This window comes from Phlebotomus papatasi, chromosome 1 (genome assembly GCF_024763615.1).
Source record: "Phlebotomus papatasi isolate M1 chromosome 1, Ppap_2.1, whole genome shotgun sequence".
NCBI classification, from domain to species: Eukaryota; Metazoa; Arthropoda; class Insecta; order Diptera; family Psychodidae; genus Phlebotomus; species Phlebotomus papatasi.
In genome coordinates, this window is record NC_077222.1 from 18,453,862 (window position 1) to 18,477,481 (window position 23,620).

At 32.4% G+C, this 23,620-nt stretch overlaps 1 protein-coding gene across 4 annotated transcripts; it reads right to left on the minus strand.

Moving 5' to 3' along the window:
• Positions 1 to 356: 356 nt before the first annotated feature.
• LOC129798035 (putative SLC9B1-like protein SLC9B1P1) lies at positions 357 to 22,749 on the minus strand. 4 transcript variants are annotated; one of them, XM_055840980.1, is made up of 9 exons: positions 22,595 to 22,749; positions 13,846 to 14,023; positions 13,486 to 13,773; positions 13,229 to 13,411; positions 9,408 to 9,690; positions 4,795 to 4,956; positions 4,492 to 4,635; positions 4,303 to 4,404; positions 357 to 1,008 (listed from the first exon to the last, which is right to left on the minus strand). In XM_055840980.1, exons 1-9 carry the CDS (start codon positions 22,614 to 22,616, stop codon positions 781 to 783), a joined length of 1,590 nt encoding a protein of 529 aa, XP_055696955.1. In that variant the 5' UTR covers positions 22,617 to 22,749; the 3' UTR covers positions 357 to 780. The 4 variants fall into 4 exon arrangements, with proteins under 4 accessions (XP_055696955.1, XP_055696956.1, XP_055696957.1 ...); XM_055840981.1 differs by lacking the exon at positions 22,595 to 22,749 and adding an exon at positions 21,949 to 22,395; XM_055840982.1 differs by lacking the exon at positions 22,595 to 22,749 and adding an exon at positions 14,268 to 14,360.
• Positions 22,750 to 23,620: the final 871 nt, after the last annotated feature.

Sequence of the window (23,620 nt, forward strand, 5' to 3'; positions counted from 1 at the left end):
TAACTCGAAAAATAGAACTCTGTTTTTGCAAATATTTACTAAGATGGAAAACTTTGAAAAAACATTATTTTATAACTAAGTTTAAATTTACCACACTTTCTCAGTTTGTTTAGCAAAATATTTGCAAACAACCAAAGAAAAATCAATAGAAGTCTTCAGCAAACCTGTGAGTTTTCTTTGTGAAAGCAAGATGGTAGATTGTGTGGTGAATAGCCCCTTCAATTCACATTTACTTCCTCCTTGGAATTTAATTAAGGCCACCTTGACTGAGTTTTATTGGGTAGTACCATAATTTTCTCATAAACACAGCTCAAGACAATATAGTGTAAATAGTGGAGAAGAATTTGCACCACTTATTGTAAAATTGCTGTGTGAACATTTATTTCCTTAAATTAAGTTACAAATTGAACAATATATTACACTTAAGTACAAAACTAAGTAAGATTCATAAGTTTACATTCTCTCCTCCGATTCTTTTAGCACCATTTTCATTCGGCAGAATGAGAAATATTTCTTGGGTTAATATTACGATGAGGGGAGGTTGATGTGAGATAAGCTGTATAATCGATGAAATGAGGTATAAAATAGATGATTCTGCGTGGCCTCCCTTGGTCAAGTCCATCAGGATTGATTGAGGATGGGCTGGACCTCTTGGGGTGACTTGCAGAAAAAAAAAGTCAGATTGGGTGTGTATGTAGAGAAACAGTCGAAAAAGCAATGAATAATCACAAATAAAAGACTAAGATCCCGATGTGATGGAGAAAATCCCATTTACAATGCCTAGAAGCGATCCGATGTTCCGTTGGTGTCCATTGTGGTCAGTTGGGAAACTGGGGGGCTTCTTTTGAGCCATGACGGTGCCAATTTGGTCATAAGGAGTGCTCCTAAGGGCGCCGTTGCCGTGATGGCCAGCACTGATACGATGAGAACTTGATTGGCATACGTCAGTGTTTGGTCTGTAGAATCCATTTTCCGAGCTAAATCGAGAGCAACAGGTCCAAGAGCCGCCTAAATCGGTACATAAAGCATTATTGGGCATCAACACCAAATTGACGAGGGTCCTCTAAAGCACAGTTTTTGTAGATAAAATTAAGATTTGTGGCTAAACGAAAAATCGATTTGGGTAGCTAATTGTGGTTTTAATCAAAAGATTTAGGAGAGTGCTTGTAACCTATATAGCTAGATTTTTATCATTTAATAATTTTCGATTAGTTAGGGAAAAACAATTTAAAGCTTAAATTTAGTCGCTTCCATCAGGGAACTGTAACATAGTTAGATTTTTTTAAAAGGCATTTTCATAATGAAAACTACGATTTCATCGCTCTAATTTATTATTCTTATTTACTAAGCAATTACCAGTAGATACGATAATTACTGATAAAGAGACTACTAGGTGTTGTTCTTTAGGAATCCTACCTATTCTTCAACTAAAAGCATACTGAAAAAAATTCTAATATTTCATTTACACAAAAAGATTTTTAAAGCCAAGAATCAAAGTAATAATAAATATTAAAAAAAAAACAAAATTTGAAAAAAATCAAAAATTGACTGCAAAATAGCATAATAGAGGCTTAGATAGATAGACTAAAGATGGACTATACTTGAATTATGAGCTGGACACACTGATGACTTAAGCTGAGAGACGGCTTAACATAATTACATTCAAAAGAGATGGCAAAACGTCCTAGCTTTACGGAGTGCTTGAACTCAGTAGAAAGAGTTATAATTATGTGTATTTTTTTTGCATCCGTTTTAGGTACATTACATACCGCTTTACTACCGATTAAATTGATTGATAAATTAAAAAAAAACCATTCCGAAATAAGAAATTGCTTAAGAAAGTAGGTTTAGAATATTTTAGCATGAGCAACAATAAAGAATACGAACAAATAAAAAGTAAATCCGAGAATGGCAAATAATTTACGAGTATATTATCGATTCACTACTGATCAAGTGCGATACATACGCGTTGGAAATTTCAAGACCATTCACAAAAAAAATCCAAATTTAAGCAAATCGGCTGAAAAATAGGCCATCCATAAAGTGGTTAAACTTTGATCTTCGAACATTCGATATCGAAATGGTTTTCGAACATAGGTGTCCAAAGACGAGATATTTGCCTTAAGTACCTTTAAAATATATCCGAAAATGAAGAAATTGTAGGAGCCGTTCTTGAGAAAAACCAAGAAAAGACGGTTTTGGAGGGGAAGGACGGGGGTAGGGGGAAAATAAAAAGACTGTCCTAGTTATGATTTATAGGGGGGGGGGGGGGGTCGTTGAAGACCCGAAGTCAATATCTCTTACAGTGTGGCCTCTAGCCGTGTCACAAGTTGAAAGAAAGTGGATTATATAACTGTTCTCTCCGCTCTCTCCGTCAGATCGAGCAGTAAAAATGATTAGACTAAATTCGGCTTAGCTAGAAACTGATAGAAATGTAATCTAATAATTATTTTGATTATTTACGTTAAGCCATCTTAAACCATCAGCTTAAGTTGTAAGTGTGTCTAGGACATTTGCAGGCAATCAGATGCCTAGGATCTCTAGAGCCCCTTAGTTTACCCAACTTTCAACTTCAATTCTGACAAAAATCCTATAATCCAATTGTAGAGGATCTCATGTTTTTATAATGATTAGATCTTATAAACAATCTCTTCTTTCATAACGTTTTTTTTTATATTTTTTTATCAATTTCATTGATAGATCCTTAACAACCTAAAAAAAATATATAGGGTAAAGTGGTACAAGTTGGACAATGGTACAATTTGGACAGGGCTTTTTGTCTTGATAAATTTAGTACTTCATTTTTATTTGTATATTTTTAATGCTTTAGTTTTATAATTTGGTTCCTTGTGCTTAAAAACAAATTTTGTACTGTATTTATCAAGAAAAAAGCCATGTCCAACTTGTACTGGCGAATTGTCCAACTTGTAACACTAATTCCAAATTATATCACTTTACCCTAGGTCTTAATATTATATTTTCTATGTTTTTGCTACGGATTTATTATCAAAATCGGTTTATTAGTAAAGAGACAAGTGAGATTATGGGTTTTGCATAATCACAATCAGAAAAAAATTAAATTTAGGATAAGCGCACTAAATTTCGGCCACTTGTTTTGTTATTTTTGATTTTCGTAAATGATAAAATAATATCAATTACAATTCCAGTATGAATTGTCGCACGAAATATTTTAAAACAATTTATGTTGAAATAATAAATCTATAAATGTAATTAAAACATTGAAAATAGTGAATAAGGACACATATGCTGAAGTATTTTGATCCAAGACACGCGTTGTAGGTCTAGATGTGGATGGTACTTGGAATGGAAGTATTTTGTTTTCTCTTGAGATAAGCAAAATTTCATCTTCAGAAAAAGCGCAAAGTATAGTTAATACAAATTAATTAGGGTAAGTGTGCCAAATTTCGGCATAGTTGCATGCAAACGTCAAAGTCTTAAGTTTGAAATGTAATATTTTAAATTCAAATTGATTTTATTATTCTTTCTTCTGAAAGAGTGTTGCTTGGAACCTTGTAAAGAGTTTACCGTCTTTATTTACTCTAAAATCATTCTTAATACATTTTAAAATGAATAAAAATATACATATAGCTTTGGTGCCCTATTTGGGCCACCTTCATTCTCTTAGTTTCTTGCCCTTCGGAAATTCTTCCAATATCTTTTTCATGTCATCTTGTTTATCGAAGCCACATTTTTTGTTATTCTTTTGCATTGTATAATCTCTAGAATACGTAAAATCTAAAAGTTCATGGAAATTCGAGGAACAAAAAAGGTGGCCGAAATTGCAAGCTGGCCGGAATTTGGCACACTTACCCTACGACAGTGCTGTGAAATAAGCTTATTAATATTTTTTTTACTATTTTCATTAAGTGTTTTGACTGAACAATCGTTCTTTCGTCGACTAATGTATTTGTGCTATTAAAATTAAAATCTCAGGAATGAATCACATGCAATTAAATATTTATTCTCATATATTTTATTTTTATCATGCTTTATGATTGGCTAGATCTTCAATAAATTTAAAGCTTCAGCCAATCACAGAGCATGATAATGTTATAGTATCAAATATTTATCTACGGAAAAGTTCTTCATTCTAGTTCAAATACCAATCTAGTTTAGTATCTTGTTATATACATAGCATTGACTGTTAAGTCTTGAGGGAGTGCTTTGAAGCTTGATCCAAGGGAGTGAAATTGAATTTGAAGCTTCGGGTGATTTACGTATGTCTTACAAGGTGATTGTCTTAATTGTTGTCCTGATGGACAAGATAAATTGCATATCTACCTGAACTGTTGCCTTGGGGCATGATGAAATGGTAACATAGGCCTTCTCCTTCCAACTTAGTTCACCACCCAGCAATGATGCATAGGCAAAGACCACACGAACCTTTTTGGGTGAATTAGACAGAAGAATATGGCTCAAGTGGGAAATCGGAATAAATTTTCATGGATGGCAAATTGGGGTTATACTTACAAGAACACCAACTATAAGGACGATAAAGCCGTAGAGAACGGTTTCGCCTCCGAGGAGATTGAATGCCACCTCTTTGCCGATCATGGAAAATGAGATTGGCTTCATGAATTTCCACATTAAGTCCAAGTAAGTCGTGACGTCGGCCTGCAAGAATTTCATTTTATCTTCTTCTGTGGGGAATGGTGGTTGGGGAGAGGACTGATGGGAATCGAGTAATTATCAGATAGAGTGGCGTGATAGGGATGTACCAAATGGATGGGGATAGATCTTTGGGGTGAGTTATGGTGATTTGTATTTTCTTACCGCTTGCTTTGCGTGCTTCTTTCGCCATCCAGTTCCTGCCACGAAAGACACCACAATGCACGACAGGGCTCCGGCCGATGGGTAAGATATGGCCTTACTCCCTACAACTCCTAACACCCCGGACAGCACTATCATGGTCACTCTGAGGCCAGTAGAGTAATTCTTAGGTTGAGCAACATTTTTAGTATTCCAAAGGTTCCGAGGTTTGGATTGAGACATGAAAGTAGATCACACAATTCAATTTATAAACTTGCACGTCTTAACCGTTCTCTCGGTACACTCAAAGAAGATACTCTGAGGTTGAAAGTTCAGTGCTTCAAATAGGACACTGTGGTCAACATCTAACAAGACCACTTTGCAATTTAAATTAATACATTAAATTTGTGTTCTACTTCTTGGTGTTTTTGAAGTATCATTCTACCAAAGAGCTGGTATTGCATGTTTAAACTGCAGCTTCTTAAGATGTCTTGTTAGTAATCAATACTGTTAATTTCAATAAGGATCAAAGATATGTTGTTTCGATATTTCAGATAATGCAATTAAGTGTTGCTTGAGGATATTATGCTCATGCAGCTGCTGCTGCTGCTTATTAATTCCAAGGTTTTAGTCACGAACCAATATATTATATTATTACATTTAATACACGAATAGAAATGGAATTCTACTCTTGGAATATTCAGGAATTCACTAATTTATTTGTTTAAAGTTGAAAATTCCATGAAAATAATATTTGATTTTTGTTAAATTACTCTACATTTTGTGAGCCTTGCTGTTATGTATCTCAGGTTCTGTTGCGCGGAAATTTATTGAAATATGTATACAAGGAATAAATAAAATTGGAAGGTAAAAAGTTCGAAATGATGAACAAAATATTATATTTCATTTTGACCAGCAACTATTGTAAAAAATCAGAAAACAATTATTTCACAACTTTTTCATTTTCATTTTAATGCTTTCAGTAAATAGATTAGAAAAACTTCATGGAATTAAAATTCACATCCCTTTCTTTCTCACACGCTTTGCATAGGTCTATCTCTTTTTTTCGCACTCGAAATTCGATTAAGCTAAATTAAATTTGCAATGATGCTTAAAAGAAGAAGAGGAGTGCCAAAAAGAATGAGAAAGACATATGCAAAGCGTATGGGAAAGAAAGGGATTCGAATTTCGAATACATGAAATTTTCCTGGTCTAAAAGGTGTGTCGGAGCGGAGCCATAAGAATTCTAAATTAAAATATTTAATTAAAATTTACAATATGATCGTAAACAACTTACTATTCTTGGATAAACTACTACTTATAGTCAAAATTAATCACCCTATTTTTAAAATATAATATTACGGAATTTTGAACTTTTATTATTCGAATATTTTTGTTCAAGTTAAATTTATTTATTGGTTCTAAAATGCATCGTTAGTTGGATTTCAGATTATTATTAGTAGAAGAAACTTCTTCAAAAAAAACAACAAAAAAATAAATAAAAAATAAGTAAATAAACTGATATCATTAATTTTTTTAAACACACAACTACACGGTAAAAAATTTCGGCACATATTTGTTCCAAAAATTAGCTCGGCTACGGACACCATAATTTTTGGCATAATTTTGGTCATTTTACGAGACTCAAAAAGATACCCAATATTAGTAACGAATTTGTTTCAAAATGTAGCTCGTCCACGGACACCGAAAATGTTTGAAACAAATTTGTACACTAACGGCCAAAACATTAAATACACCCTTCGTAAGCTTAAATACACGTGATTTGGACCGGGAAAACGCTGTAATATCCAGTTCTATTAACTGAAATAGTTTCATATATAAACTTAAGAACAGTTTTAAATAAGATTTGAGAAAATACATGAGCTACAAAAATTTATAATTTGAGGATCAGTCAAAAATTAGCTTTTTGGAAAAAAATGCAAAAGTAGCCCCACATTCTAAAACTGATCTAATCTTTTAATAATCAATTAATATAAGCTAAATACTATTAGTAAATATTATTAAGAGTCAGAAAAACTGAAAATAATATCGAGGGAATATTTTTGGTACGGATTGTGGTCGGTTTCCGGTGTGATGTGTTCTGAAAGGGATTTCTTCTTTGAATATTGAAATTTTCAGCCCAAATTCTACTTTTTCATATATTTTTTTATTATTTTTCAAATTACTATTTATTATTGTTGCAATTTCATTTCTCTTACTTCATTATTTTATTTAAGTAAGCATGAATAAAATCATCAAATTTAGTTTTCCTCGAAGAATCCTGCTTTAACTTTGATAAGCGCCTCACATATTCGAGGCATCCTGTTGATCAATTTCTACAAAATGTCTGAAGGAACTTTGTCCACACATCCTGAAGTGTTTCCATCAAGATTGGAACTGATGTCGCGCCTAATCTCGAACCTTGTGGTCGAGAAAATCCAAGAGAATTGCAATGAGGCTACAATCGGGTGACTGGCGTGGCTAATGCATTTGGTTTATTGGGCGTGGGTTTTTTTTTCAAGAGGATAACGATCCCAAGCATTCCTCAAAGCTTTGTAAAGGTTTCCTTCTTGAGAAAGAGAAACGCAGATTCCTAAACTACATGCATTAGCCACCCCAATCACCCAATTGTAACCACATTGAAATTTTCTGGAATTTTCTAGACCAGATGGTTCGAGAGAAGGTGCCGACATCAGTTCCAATCTTGGTGGAAACACTTCAGGATGTGTGGACAAAGTTCCTTCAGACATTTTGTAGAAATTGATCAACAGGATGCCTCGAATATGTGAGGCGCTTATCAAAGTTAATGGAGGATTCTTCGAGGAAAACTAAATTTGATGATTTTATTCATGCTTACTTAAATAAAATAATGAAGTAAGAGAAATGAAATTGCAACAATAATAAATAGTAATTTGAAAAATAATAAAAAAAATATATGAAAAAGTAGAATTTGGGCTGAAAATTTCAATATTCAAAGAAGAAATCCCTTTCAGAACACATCACACCGGAAACCGACCACAATCCGTACCAAAAATATTCCCTCGATATTATTTTCAGTTTTTCTGACTCTTAATAATATTTACTAATAGTATTTAGCTTATATTAATTGATTATTAAAAGATTAGATCAGTTTTAGAATGTGGGGCTACTTTTGCATTTTTTTTCCAAAAAGCTAATTTTTGACTGATCCTCAAATTATAAATTTTGTAGCTCATGTATTTTCTCAAATCTTATTTAAAACTGTTCTTAAGTTTATATATGAAACTATTTCAGTTAATAGAACTGGATATTACAGCGTTTTCCCGGTCCAAATCACGTGTATTTAAGCTTACTAAGGGTGTATTTAATGTTTTGGCCGTTAGTGTACCTTCTATGGAGAACAAAAAGATACCCAATATTAGTAACGATTTTGTTCCAATAAATAGCTCGTATAGTATAAAATCGTATCCCTCCACTTCTCACACTCAGTCACCCGTCACCGAAGCGAAGAGGACGCCAAATCTGTGGCAATTTTCGTGCTACATGGTTTAGCTTTTTTAATTCGAGATTCGCTTCCCCTCCTGCTGCCAGCACTCGCATATGATTTCCTCATGCACGCGTCTGTATGAAACACTCTTAAATGGATTTTTATTTGATGTTCCTTATGAATTTTCGCCACCGAAATCTATCTCGACTGAAGTATATGTCTTAACTGTAAGACGAAATCACTTACACGGATTTGTTCCCGATAATGGGAACAAAAAGATTCCCCATATGAGTAACAATTTCGTTTCAAAAATTACCTCGTCCACGGACACCGAAAATTTTTGGAAAAAATATGTTACAGATGTAGGAATAATATTGTTATAAGAAATATATACCAATTTGTTCCTGAGAGTGGGAACAAAACAGCCTAGTACAACAAATTCTGTTCCAAATTTCAGGAACAAATTTGTATAAAACGAATTCAACTCAAATTTGTAGACATTCCACCGTATCAAAACGGTTCCAAAAGAAAACTCTAACAAAATTGTAATTGCATTTCATAACAAAACTATAAAGAACACTTTTTGGAACAAAAAATATCTTTTCTAGGTGCAAATCGATTCCAAACAAATTTTTTCCAAGGAAAACTTGTTCCAATATTGGTCAGTGTCCAAAAGTTTTTACCGTGTACACTACACAAATATTATCATTTTGATATAGTATATTGAGGAATGGAACCTCCGGATTTTTGATTTCTTTATAACAAAGCAGCTAAATAAATTTAGTCAAATTATTATTTTGATTATAATTACGTTAAGCCGTCTTTCAGCTTAAGTCGTAAGTGTGTGTAGGACATAAGCTCTAATTTCCTCACCGCGCTTATTCTAAGGTCCTCCGTTAGATTATTTAATTTTAAAAAATTGGAAACCCATTTATTTAAAAATAATAATACCCATTAAGCAAAAAGATCCATTAATTTAATGGTAAAAGATCATTTTCCTGTGGATCATTTAATTATCCAGTATTTGAAGCTTATTAAACAGAAATAACATCAAATTAGAAACTGAAATCAATATCCTAAGAATATAAAGAGCAATTTTCCTGAGTGTAGTAATTGAGGAAGACGTAAGGGAAATGAGCTTTGGATGTAGTTAATTAAGTCGTTCTCTTACGGATTTATTGGATGGCATGAGGGTGAGAAAGACACCCATTCCAAATCCTGCAACAAGACCCAGCACTATACCAATTGGCCCCTGAAGTAGTTGGTCAGTGAGATTGCCGCTGGAGAATATGACACCCAACACCACGCCGAAGCAGAAGATGGCAATGACATCATTGCAGCTTGTCATAGCAATTATAAGGGTGTGAATGCCTTTATTGAGACCCAATCGTTGCTCCTTCAGCTGCAGGAGGATGCTGATGACAACATTTGGGGATACCGCTGTAACCACAAGCCTAAAACAATTAACATGTCATCAGAGATCTTGCTATGCATATTTTAACCTTCGCTTGGAAATGGGTTTAATATCGTCCATACGAGCCAATTACTCATACAAGAAATTTAGCGATTTTACAAACATGTAATTAATATGTAATCCTTTAGGGAAGAAAGGCAATCAGGGAATTCAAATAATGATTCTTTTTAATGTAGAGCTGTAAAGAGATTTTGAAGATTTATATTACAGTAGGGTTTCGATTTATTCCATGAAAGAGACGGTTTTCAAAGGGGAGTATACGATTCAGGGATGATTATTTGGATTTTGAAGCAGTTAAAAAAGAAAGAAAAACAAGACCAAAATCTAATGAGTTGCAGTTGAGCTGAGGATTTGTAAAGATTGTTATAGAGCCTACGGTCCTCTCGACAATTGTTAACCCAGTCAACTAACGATCAAATCGATCAATTTTAATACTTTGTTCTTATAATACGGCCACACACTCATCCCTAGAGCGGTAATGAAAGATGAGGAAGTTGAAAAATGTATAGCAGAATCATTTTCATATTTTTTCTGTAGAACTTGTTATTATTTAGGGAGACCCAATTCAGGCTTACAATAGCAAAACTAATTCCTTAATTTTATTGATTGTGGGAAAAATGAATTCATCTAAATTAGAGACGGTCTAAAAAATACCCTAATAACAGGTAAAATGCGGTAGTTTACAAAAAAAAATATGTAGAACAATTCTTGGATATTCATATTTTATCGTAAAATATTTACCAAAGATATTTAGAGGAAACCAGGATAGAATTAGGCAGTGGAGTGTTATATGTTATAGTTTTCCTCAGAAAGAATATTTAGCAAACTATTTCATAGTAACTAACTCTTATTTTGTATACTGATATATTGCCTCAATTCTGGACGAAGATCAAGATGAAAATTTCAAGCTGTTAAATACAGTGGGACCTCGATAGATTCAACTCCCGATAGAGTCAATCTCCATTAGAGTCAACAGCTATTTTTTACTCTACGGACTCCGATAGTGTCAACTTGGATCCAATTTGACTCCGATAGAGTCAACTTTTCTTGTATTATTGAACTAATAATATTATATGATTTCAATATGATCTTTTCGAAATAAAAACCGGTCTTATTGTGTATCAACGTAACACTTAGAATACAAGAAAAAATATTTATGTAAGGACATGGTAATTTTGTGATAAAATTCGTAGGTACATAACCGTGTAATCATTTTCAAACAAAATAATTTTCTTTACGTGATTTTAAGCTTTTTGACCGATTGAAAGTTTCCTTGTCTTTTCTCTCTTGTCTTAAGATTTTTTTTTATTAGGTCTATGATCACAATGTAAGGAATTTTGAGCCATTATTAATTTGTAAGTAAATAATATTATGGCAAAAACAAAAAATATGAACTCGAATTACAAAAAAACGTATAGGATGGTAGATTTTTTGAGTAGGGTAAAGTGGTACAAGTTGGACAGTGGTACAAGTTGGACAATGGGACAATTTGGACAGGGCTTTTTGTCTTGATAAATTTAGTACTTCATTTTTATTTGTATATTTTTAATGCTTTAATTTTATAATTTGATTCCTTGTGCTTAAAAACAAATTTTGTACTGTATTTATCAAGAAAAAAGCCATGTCCAACTTATACCGGCGAATTGTCCAACTTGTAACACTAATTCCAAATTATATCACTTTACCCTATAGCATAGTGAAGAAACTTTTCTAAATTTATTCGAACCTTTACTTCTTTGAAAAATGTACATAACAAACGATCACAATAATAACGCTTCTAAAGAAAACGTGTAAATTTATTTTAACTTACATTTTTAATTTAAAATATCAGTATCTCAAAAGAAAATTTAAATCAAAAACAATAAGCAACAGAAAATTACAATTTTTAAGCAAAAAATTTTTTAAGCAAATTCATTAAAAATAAATTGCCTGCGGGTATGCAAATTTTCTTGAGGAATTTTTGAAATTGAAATGAAATGAAATTTCAAAAATTCAAATGAAATTTTCCGAGAGGTTCTTGGAATTATTTCATCAAGAAAACAAGAAATTTGACGACTCGAAATTTTGAAATATTGGTTTAAGAATTGCAAATCTTGATATCCACACGGTTTGTGTCTTGGATTTCAAGATTTCAAGACATTTGACAGATTTGACATCTTGAACTTGATTTTTTGGTTTCAGAATTCCAAAATCTTGAAATTTTCTTGATCTCGATTTTGATCTCGGTCTCAGAATCGAGGATATTAATCAGTGTGATTCAAACATGTTTATCACAAATTATAAGTAATGAAAAGAGCATTTGCTAGCTAATCTGCCCCGGTCTTCCCTATGTTTGAAATTTTCAGCCTTTAATACCATTAAAGTTTGAACGCAAAATAACTAGGGGAAAGCTTTCACGTTTTGAACATACTCTTGCTTCGAAGACTGCATAATTTTCTCATATTTTTTCAATGAATCTGATTTAATTTATTCAGTATTTGTGTGACTTAAGGCTAGCTCTAAAGTAAGCTATAGATAGTTCAGATGAAGAAAACATGAGGTGTTTGAATACAGAGTGTGAGTAAAGCCTGAAAGCCTGAAAGCCTGCCTCTGCCCTACTGACCGAAAGACACAATAAGCTCACACATTTGAAAAATATACAATGAAGAGCTTTTCACCGATTTTCTCCGCAGACAGGTTGTCTACACTAAGACGGCGGTGGGCATTGAAAACTACAACTTATTCACAAAGTTATTTCTTTAGTTTTTGCACTTTTGTAACCATCCACGATAAATAAAATCTATTTAGGGGGAAGTGGGGCACCTTTGAAAGTGGGGCACTTTTAAAATTGGGAATTTTCTCCTATGTTTAAGTGGACCTGAACCATATCATAATGTTATTAAGCTTCTGAATCTGTTTGTGCGTCTAAACTATATCACGATAAGGCTCAATTTTATTTAAAAATATAGGTGAAAAATCCAAATTTCAAAGGTACCCCACTTTTAAAGGTGCCCCACTTCCCCCCAAATTTACCTTACCAGGCTCTATTTATAAGAAAACCCATTATAATAATAATTAGTTTACGTCTCTGAAAGTCTTGAAAAGAAAATTAAGTTTCTACTTCTTTTCTCTTTTATACGTTTTCACTGCCGGATTATAGGTCCACATAGCATTAAAATTAAGTTTAATATATCCGCGCCATTTGTCAGAATTTTTCCCGCTAAAAATTTAATGACTTTCAAGCATAGGGCCCTTAGGGCAGTTGTGTTTAGTTCTAAAGCTAAACAGAAATAATAAGATTTTTTTCTCAAATTTTAACTATCGTTGCTTGAATCAGTAAATGGGGTATCTGCATCTTCTTTGTATCTGTATTTATTGCAAATGACTACGCAGCGCTACATTGTTTGTACTAAATGCAGATAAGAAATATTTTTCTATTTTTCCTAAATAAAAGTTGACCCGGTCATTAAAGTGTTGAAGGGTAGAAGCTTTAAAATTGGATATTTTGGTGAAGTCTTGCGAATGAGAAAATAACTCACCCAAGAAGGAAACCCCATAGCCAGGGCATGTTAAAGAGATAAACTGCCAGGAGAGCCACAGTGACGGTCTCTGCCACCGTTGGGATTAATGTTATTCTCATCACCATCCCAAAGAGCTTCCGTAGGGCATCAAGATCAAGCCCCATTCCCGCCAAAAGCATTATGTTAACCAATGCCAGTTCCCTGAAAATGAGATCAAAGAGATAATAAGCACAAAGATTCCTATAACACTTTCCCTGAAAGACGTGTTATTGTACCTCAAAATAGCCTCGAGGCCTGAAAGACCAACAAAGTTGCCCAAACCGATGTTTCTGTAGAAGACACCCCAACCTATCATGCCCAGCATGTCCGGAAGTCCAATAAGACTGACTAGGACACCACATATTTGACCACCGACGAACAGGAAGGCCATTCTCATGAAGGGACTGTCTGGGGCAGTGTATTGTGGCAGAATTGAATGACCCACACCCCAAATCAGAAGTAATATTATCAGGATGGACAGTGGTTGTGATATCACTGGCCAATTTCGTACAATTCTTTTCCATCTGAAAAGCAAAAGAATACCATTCACTAACTTTCAATGTACAAAATGAGCACAATAATTTCAATTAACTTACATCTTTGGTTCTTCATCATCGTACACATGTTCATTCTCAGCCTCATTCTGAGGAAAGAGATTGACTTTCTGGGCCTCGTCCCTCTGCTGACCACTCATGCTTAAGTCAATTGTTGGGATTTGGGATTCAGATTGTTCCTTGCCGTGGTTAGATCCAGCCTCAGGCGGTGATATTGCAACTAGCACGATAGACACATTAACATCTATTAAATTATGTAACAATTTATGGAGTCAGAGTTAATAATTATCACAGTTAAAGAGTTTAAAAGTGGCTAAATACGCTAAGTAAATGGGCAGTGACGCCTCACGGTCAGAACCGATCCGCAAAACTGTCAAAATAAGAAGGAGACTAGAGAAGTGCATCTACAGCAGTAGAGTTTATTGATTACACCAAACCATCAGCACTAACTTTCTTCCACAAACCTTCAAGGCCTCCGCTGAGGAAGTGCTATTGAAGCGAGAATTTCTCAGACTTTTCCGCTTGAAGTTTCACTGCAAAGTGTCCAGTGCACAAAGAGCACCAGATACACTTTGAATGCTTTGAATTAAATTATCGATCTCAGACTCTGTGTCCAGATAAAAATGAAGTGCTAATAGATGATAATAAGAATTTATTAATGTGACTGGCAGTGCAATCATGTTTTTTTTTTGGTCACGAGAAGCGATATCTTTTTGCAGAAATTCACCTACCAACAGTAAAAGTACGTTTATCTTTGTAATGATTTAATTCAAGCAATTTGGGACTTATGACTGATATTTATTGCAATAATTAATACTTATATTTTTTTATTACTGTGTTTATTATTACAGAGCAGTTTATTGCATAAAATTGTAGTACGTGATATTCTTCCAAAGAGCATTCACTCAGGTTTACATTTTGTCGTTTCCATCAATCGTTGTCGTATTAAATTTAATTCAGTTTTATTTCGCCGGTTGCATCGATCGCTATCGTATCTGAATTTCTTTTGTATCAGCATCTATTGTGAGGGACGACTTTTGTAGCCATTTGCATGTGCAGATACGATAACGATCGATGTAGTAGACAAACATTTTCAGGATACGGCTGTCACCGACTTATCACATCCATTTTTACTGGAAGAACAACAGGGAAATCAAATGATAGATCTTTTTGTGAACATATTTTGAAATAGGAGAAACTGGGCCAGTAGTAAATATTGCGATTTTTTAAATCAGGGGTGTGGAAGAACCGTTTGAAACCGAATAAACGTCAAAATAAGTTTGTTCAGATACCGTTTTGACCAGGGGCATGACATTTCCTATGTTTCCCCCATATGTTTCTAGCGAGCCGAAAAAACTTTTGAGTTTATTAGCTGTTTTCTGTCATTGTAGAACGAATTAGCAAAAAAATACTAATGCAAAATAAAAGCCAATTTAATAACGAAGAGGCAACCGAAAACCCTAAATTGGCAACCTATGTAGTTTTGGAGATATCTCGTGAAATGTGTACGAAAACAGGGAAAAAAATACACTAAAACCGGTCGCATTTTTCAGAGCTAATGTCACCCCCCCTGGTTTTGACCATTGACGTACAAGTTTCATTTGACGTTTGTTCGGTTCCAAACGGTTATTGTACACCTCAGTTTTAAATTATTTATGAGACTTCAGAGGACGATACATATACAGTGGCGGGCAAAATAATGGAATCACCTTCGCAAAGACCGCTGTTTTACCTTTAGCATTTTTGTTTATTCCAATTCATTTAAATAATTTTGATATATAAATGTTCAAATAATTACCTAACGTCAAGTAAGTATTTTTTTGGCCGCTAGAGGTCTCTATTTTTCACAGAATAGATCAATAGTGAAATTAGGTTTGATAAACATCATAGGACCACTTTCATTTAAATGAAAGAATGTGGTCTATAAATCGGATAAGTTTAAATAAAGCCATATTTAGAAACCATAAATAACAATTTTCCAATTTTTTTTGGCCGAACTGAATTTCACTATTGACGTATTCTATGTAAAATAGAGACCTCTAGCGGCCAAAATAACCCTTATTCCACGATTCTAATAATTTGGAGATTTCTGCTTCAGAATTATATCAAAAAATTGAGAAAAATACAAAAGCTAAAAAAAAAGAATATAAGCTTTGCAAACTGATTCTATTATTTTGGCCGCCACTGTAGATACTATATGGATCTTTGTTTACTGAAAAAAAAAAAAATCTGAAAATAATGAAAAAAATGATATGAGTCCTAGACATAAAAACATAGACATAAAAATGAATGTTTATAACTACCTCATGTTTACTACTGCCCCTGTTTCCCCTATTTCAAAAAATATTTTTCATAAGATAAAATTTCTGGGGATTTATATTTAAAAAAAAAAAAAAAAACTTATTTAAGTCCATCTTAACAAGATTATTTTGAATAAAGTTTGTGTAAAACAGAAAAGCGAAAAAATGTAGTTTAAACAACTGTCGATTCAAACGACGAATTCTTAATAATTTACACATTAGTTTAATCAAGTATATAAGCGCAATGTTTTATCTTTTTCAACCACTTCTTCCTGTCTGGGTTGCGGGCCATATTTTTCTTTCGTTCGGGGTACTATCTAGTAATTTTGCTATTGGAAAATGTATCATCATGCAAAATCTAATTAAATCCTTTGAGGTAAATATTTTTATACAACCAATGAAAGCCAACATGAGACTTATTAGTTAATAAATTCATTTCGAAAAGCAGTCGTGCATAAGATCAAAGTTTACCTTAGTTTCCCATCATGACTGAATATAAGAACGTCAGTGATGTTATGTATAATGTTAAGAACCCAGGAATATTAGTAAAATAGTTTCATTTTAACATTAAAAAAATCTATGTATTTTCTGTATTTATCTCTCTATGTTATTAGAATAAAAGTAAAACATAAATAATTGAATAAAATAAGATATTTGAATTATTATTAATTAGTAATTTTATTGATTTTTTGGCAATTATAATATTTGCTTGAAATTGTGAGTAGGGGAGGAGTAGGCAATTTTACGCAAACATGACTTTCGAAGGTATATAATTTTGGGATATTAATTTATTATTTGCAAATAAAAATATTACTTTCGGATAGCCTATACTTGAGAGAAACAAGCTAGATTTATTTACCTTGAGTGGGAGAAACTGGGGCACCACCAAACACGGGGTACCACCAAACAGTGCGATTTTTTAATCAGATATTCGACTTCTAAGAACAAGACCTATAGGAATTTATAGGCACTATAGGAATGCTTGTCTACTGAAGAAATGGTTGAGATAGTCCAAGTAGTTAAGAAATAAAAATTAGTGTTTAGTGCTACCCCGTGCTTGGTGGTGCCCCAATTTCCCCTAGTTAACAATTTAAAAAAATCATCAATCCATCGATTTTTTTTACTTAGATAGAGACTTGGGGCCTCGTTGAACTCTAAAATAAGTTGAATCTGGGATTATCAACATGCTCCTTATTTCCCTCCCACCCGTCCCCTCCTCACCCAACAGAAACCATGTTTTTGGGATTACTGAAAACGCGTTGTGCGATTTTTTAATTTTTGGATTTGTTTTAGAGACTACCTAGACGGACATTTTGTCCTTATAGAAATATTCTTTAGTTTTTCAAGATCGAAGATTAAAGAGGTTCAAGAAAGCGCGTTTCTAAATCGAATGGCATTATGTTTAGAATCGTTATTGGAAAGGTCTTGGAAGTCTTGAGAAGCCTGAACCGAAAACGAATTTTTATTCGAAATTAATTTATATTATGCCCAGCGCACAATAACTTTTATTTATCAACATGTTTTCAAAATTTCCTATAAGAGTGAGCGAAATGACTAAATCTAGATCTCACTCACACTCATTGAAATGTTAAAAATATGTTTACAAAACAAAAGTTATTGTGCGCTGGGCATTACTTTTAAGGTATTTTGGGCAATGTTTTGAGTAATTTATAAATCGGTTCAAATCAGTTGTGGACCGGTAATGATCAGGTTATGAACCGATAAGTAATTTTTGTTTTTTGATAATTAATTTTATTAAAACCGCTTTGAGGGATATTTTAAGTGGTTTATGAAACGGATCAAATCAATCAAATCGGTTGAGAACCGGTAAACGGTGAATTATGCGAAAGTACTTTTGATGTATAGCATCTGAGTCACGAGTTCGAGTACTTCGCAAAGCCTGGGATACTTTGCCACCCCTTTTTAATTTTTTTCACTATTTCAGATTGAAATATTGAAATGTAAGTTATAAATTTTCTTCTTAATAAAATAATAAAGCGAGATAAATACTGTTCAGGCACGTAAAATGGGATTTTATACATATCCAAAAGGTATCCTTCATTCTTCCAAGTATTAATTTTAAAGAAAGTGAAGTTTCGTTATGGCCTTAAAATCTCCTTCATACCTTAATTTTATAGTTTGATTTATGCTATTTTGTCTAGCGTAGGTTCGAAGGAATGCCTTTTCGACTGGGAACCTCTATTGTTGCATTTGTTAAAGTTATAAAATTTATTAATTGTATCATTTACATATATTGTTCTATTACTGTTAAATCGAAATTTATTATAACACCATATTGCGTATAGCCTCATGATTGTACGAACCTATGTACACGAACCAGTTATACAATTAATTAATATTATGTGCTGATTAAACACGAATTTTATACCGAATTTTATACAATTATAGAAAATAAATGGCATTTATTATGATAAGCGTTGATTTTATTTATTGATGTATATATTCCAGTTAATGAACATTAAAATATTAGAAGTACAAATTAAAAATTATAAATTTTGCATTATGAAATTTATCTAGAGGTTAAAGCTATCGGCCAAAGGGTTAATCTAATTAATAAATGAATTCCAAATTTTAAACTTATGAAATCGTTTTAAAGAAATTGTTAAATTATCTAAAATTTTACAAATTTGTGTAAAAGATTAAATATTTATGTTTGTTTTCTCTCCGGAATGATAACTGATCTAATTGCCACTTTCGTTTAACTTTTTTCTAAATTTATAAATTTATATAAAAAGAGAACAGTCTTAGAAAATTCCAACAGTAATTCCTCATAATATAGGATTTGTTATCATATTTGTTAAAGTTATTTATAATTTGTTCACATTTATACGAGATAAGACCAGAAAATCTAGTTTGAATGTGTGTCAAGCTATTTTAATTTATGTAAGATTTGCTTAAGAGACTTTACCAAAAAGTTAAAAAAATAAATATTTAGGGTTACAAAGAAAATTTTTAAGTTTTCCTTTAACGACAAGTTTCAAATAAGTGATAACAGACCAGCAAAACTTTTTCGAAACACTTAATGCTAGATCCTCAACTATTTTTTTTTAAACATCAGACATAAGTGAAGCGCTAATGCCCAACGCACAATAACTTTTGTTTGTAAACATATTTTCAAAATTTTCTATACGTGTGAGAGAGATGACTAGATCTAGATCTCACTCACTCTCATTGAAATGTTAAAAACATGTTTACTAAAAAAAAATGCGATGGGCATAACGATACATATAATTGGCACGCGTTCGAAATTGCATTTTTTTATAGGTTAGTTGATTTCTAAAAAGTAGGATTTTGAGTTTTGTTCTGAAAAATTAGTATTTGTGGGGAGTGGAATCATAACCGACAACCACCTGAGAAAATCAGTTCAAATGCTTTAAAAATGGCAGTTTCAACGCATAGGGTAAGAAGACCAAAAACAATTGATGGCGCCGATCCGCAAATGTTGCTGTATGAAGACGATAAGATTAGTTTGTGAGAGCATTAAATTCACCTATGTGTATTCTATCGTGCACGTTCCATGTAAAAAAAATTTAATGGACGAAAATGGGAGCGTCATGATTTGACTGAAAGACAAACTAAAATTCAAAAATTAACTTTCGAAGTTTTGTTCCGTATGAAAGAAAAGTTTCTAAAATCGATTGGTTCGACCTATGAAAAAGGGATGTGGCTTGAGTATTTCAAATCCAAAGTATCGTTTTCCCCTATTAAAACATCAAAATCGAAAGTACAAACCTCTTTGGAAGAAGACAATGAAAAGCATTTGATGGGACTAACGGAGAATTATGTAATACGATTTGCTTAAAAGCAAATTACTAACGATCAATTTCACAAATATGATAATGCTCCGTGGAAATGCACTTCTACGGTCCAAGACAACATACAAAGCTGAATTGAGTTGTGCTACCAACTCCGCTGTTTTCTTATCTCGTTCTTTCTGGTAATAAACAATTGTTATAATTGATTTCTCATTGCGTGACTTATCAGAACTTTTATTTTGAAGAAATAAAAAATTGGGAGTCTCAACGGTTTTGGTCCAAGAACATCCCGTTTAATCGTAAAGGTATCCATAAGTCTCCAGAGAGATGCTAAAAATATGTATAGATAGGGAAGATCGATACTTAAACTGATTTTCTCTAGACATTATCTATCTCCTAGTCAAAAATGTCTAAAAAAAAAATAGTTGAGGACCTAGTATATTACACAGTAAAAAAATGTGTAAAATTTTACTATTATAATAGTGCAAAATCGATCATTTTTGTTGTTTAATTTAAAAATGTTTAAAAAATGCATAAAATTTTGATAATTTATTGTCACTTGATTGAAAATTACCACTATTATAGTTGAAAAATTTTCAACAAAAATTTGAAAATGTGTAAAATTGTAACACTACTATAATGGTGTGAAATCGGATAAATTAATTATTTAATTGCGATCTGTGTAAAATTTCTCACTGTTATAATCATAAAAATGTTTCAACAATGTTTTGTGATTTAAATCTGTTTGACAAATTCTAAAAATTACCACTATTATAGCATGATTACAGTTTTTCACATTATTATAGTGTCAAAAAATACACAACTTTATGGTATTTTTAGTCACATGATCAAAAATTAACACTATTATAGTTTGATCATAATTTTTAACACTATTATAGTGTGTAGCCTTGTGTATTTCAACCAAATTTGTTGAATTTTTAAACAGAAGTTGTTGAATTTTTAAACAAAAGCCAAAGGAAAAACCAATAAAAATGTCTAAAAGGCAAAAAAAAAAAATCAAAATCTTCGAAATGAAAAGAAAATTCAACAATAAACAGAATTCAACAATTTTTGAATTTACACATTAAATTCAACAATTTTTAAATTTTACAATAGCAAATTCAACATCTTGAAATTCAACAACTTTAAATTAAATAATTTTTAATTAAACACTTTTTCCGAATTTAACAATATAATAGTGGTGTGAAAGATTACACACTATAATAGTGTTAATTTTTTTTACTGTGTAGTTCTAGAATGGATGGAATTCTAAAGTAAAAACCACAGATTCTTACTTAGTTGAAGAATTTACGTTACAGAAATTCCACCTTAGAAGAAGAGTTGAACTTATTAAACAAGGAAATATTGAACAGAAGATAGAGAACTAGATTTTACATTTCTATTCGGTTCATTAATTATTTAATAATAATAATTATTAAATTTATATAGCAATATATTATACATTTACAAATGTTTTTCTAATAATTTTGTGAAAATACTATAAAACACCTGCTCTTAATTCTCTATTCTACATAGTGGCAAAATTAAATGACTGTTCAATATTGCAATTTAAGAATTATAGTCAGGTTAGAACTAGTAGCATTGTCTTTAATTTAATAATTATTAATTATTAATTAATAAAAAAGCAGAGATTGTCTTTAAAAGTACAAAAATTAATTATTTCTCAATAGCTTGATTGTGTATATAATACACTTCGATGTACTAAATTGATATGTGACCTATGTGGCACATTTTCATGTTTCTCTGATTCTCTACATTCTGAATTCTGAACCATTCGGCTATGTCAACTATGCATAATGGGCGTAATATTTACAACCGAGTCACTTACGAACCAGAGTTCAAGCGGAAAAACATCACTGTGTGGTCAACAAGTCGCTAAAGAATTCTTAAAATATCAGATGATAAGAAAAGTTCAGACAGCTTAATTTCACAATGTACCACAGAATCACTCTTAATTCTTTTTATAACATTTTTCTTGCAAATATTTGCACATCAAATACTCAAACATCCTCATCATAAATTTTCTTGCTGGGAAAGGTGCAAATTACCTTTTCGACGAAAAAACATTGTTGAGCTTTTAAAAGTATAAAAGTTAGGATGAACTTGGGGCTTTTAGGATGGGAAAGATGTCCCACAATTTTCTTGTTTTTTTTTTATATTTTTGCTCTTCAAGTGTTTCACGGCTTTAAATTATTCTTGTACTTTTGCTTGACGACCATTCCACTCATTTCAATTACAAAGTTATGAATATTCACGTTGAAGACGGAAGGTAAAAAGAACTTCACTTTTATCACAAAGTCACAAAGTTACAGCACTTCCAACAACATCGGAGATTTTTTCTCGTCTGGCCTAAACCTTCGATAGACTAAGTTCCGATGAAGGAATATAATATTATTCAGAATCACGTGCGAGTCTGGGGGAGAGTTATACTCGACGATCAGATCGAATGATATGAGCCCAGTTTCTGAGGCACTTGTGGAGTATATTCTTCAATTAATCTTAATGGTATAGCGTCACAGAAATTTCAACATTTGTTAGTAAAAGATGTTTTCTCCCTTTCGCGCATCTTTCATGTGATAAATATTTAATTTGGAGTGACAAATCAGCAGAGGATATAATATACCGCATGTTGTTTGCACATTATAGTCACAATATTTTAATAAATTGGTAACGACTTTGCCTTGAAGTACTCACAATCTTTACTTTTGCTGAACATCAATACGTTTCAATGACGATAACAGAGCATTTCCTTCCCAAATTCAAACACCTTCCTATTCTCACCTCAACTTATTATTCCAATCTGAGCGTTAAAATGATCTCAGAAGATGCTGAACACGCAAAATAGTGAAGAATTTTTAAAGCAACATTGGCCTTTTAAAGACTTTCCATCTTATCTTTTATCAACCAAAGTGTGTGCGAATTTATGGCTCGCACATTAGGTTATTTTAGTGTACATTAAATAAGACTATTCCTAAATAAAATGCCATCTCAGATGTGTTTGGAGATAAAACGAGGTAAATAGAATGAAAAAATACCAGATGCAAGATCATTTCTTATAATCGTACTAGCGGCATCAAGATCCGGTAAAAGACACATATTTGAACAACAATAAGCCCCACCGAGAAATTAATTCAAATATCACTATTTACCACCCCACACAGTCAAGTAAATACACTTTTTGGATAATTCCCCACGTTTTCAGGTGCACATGACGTGATAGATAATTCTCGCAGCATTAGTCCAAAATCGTTTGCAGAAATTACAAGGTATAAGTGCATCATCTCCGCCTTCATGTGGAATGCAGAGAATGCTGGAGGTGAGTTTAAAAGCATTTCCACCAATTTGCGTATTTTTTCGCCTCCGCTATAGAAAAATGCTAGCAAAAGTAGCGAAAAATTACAATGGGAGGAGAAATTTCTCAGGCTAATTTTTTTTTCCTCTCAAAATAGCTCCATTGATGAGAACCCAGACATTGACCTCTCATGCTATTTTTTACGATACTTTCAAGAGCTTTCCTCAAAAATAATTACAAGTTTGTGCTAGAGATTTTAAAACAATAATACCTTAAAGATGCTTTAATTGTGAGTCAATTACCGAACGGATATAAAATGCACGGAATTCTTTTCAATAGGTAACTCAAATAAAAATAAATCTTGAACCCTCGCACCTGCTGATTAAATCTAATAGAGTTTTAAATGTGTTAATAACAGATGAAGGAGA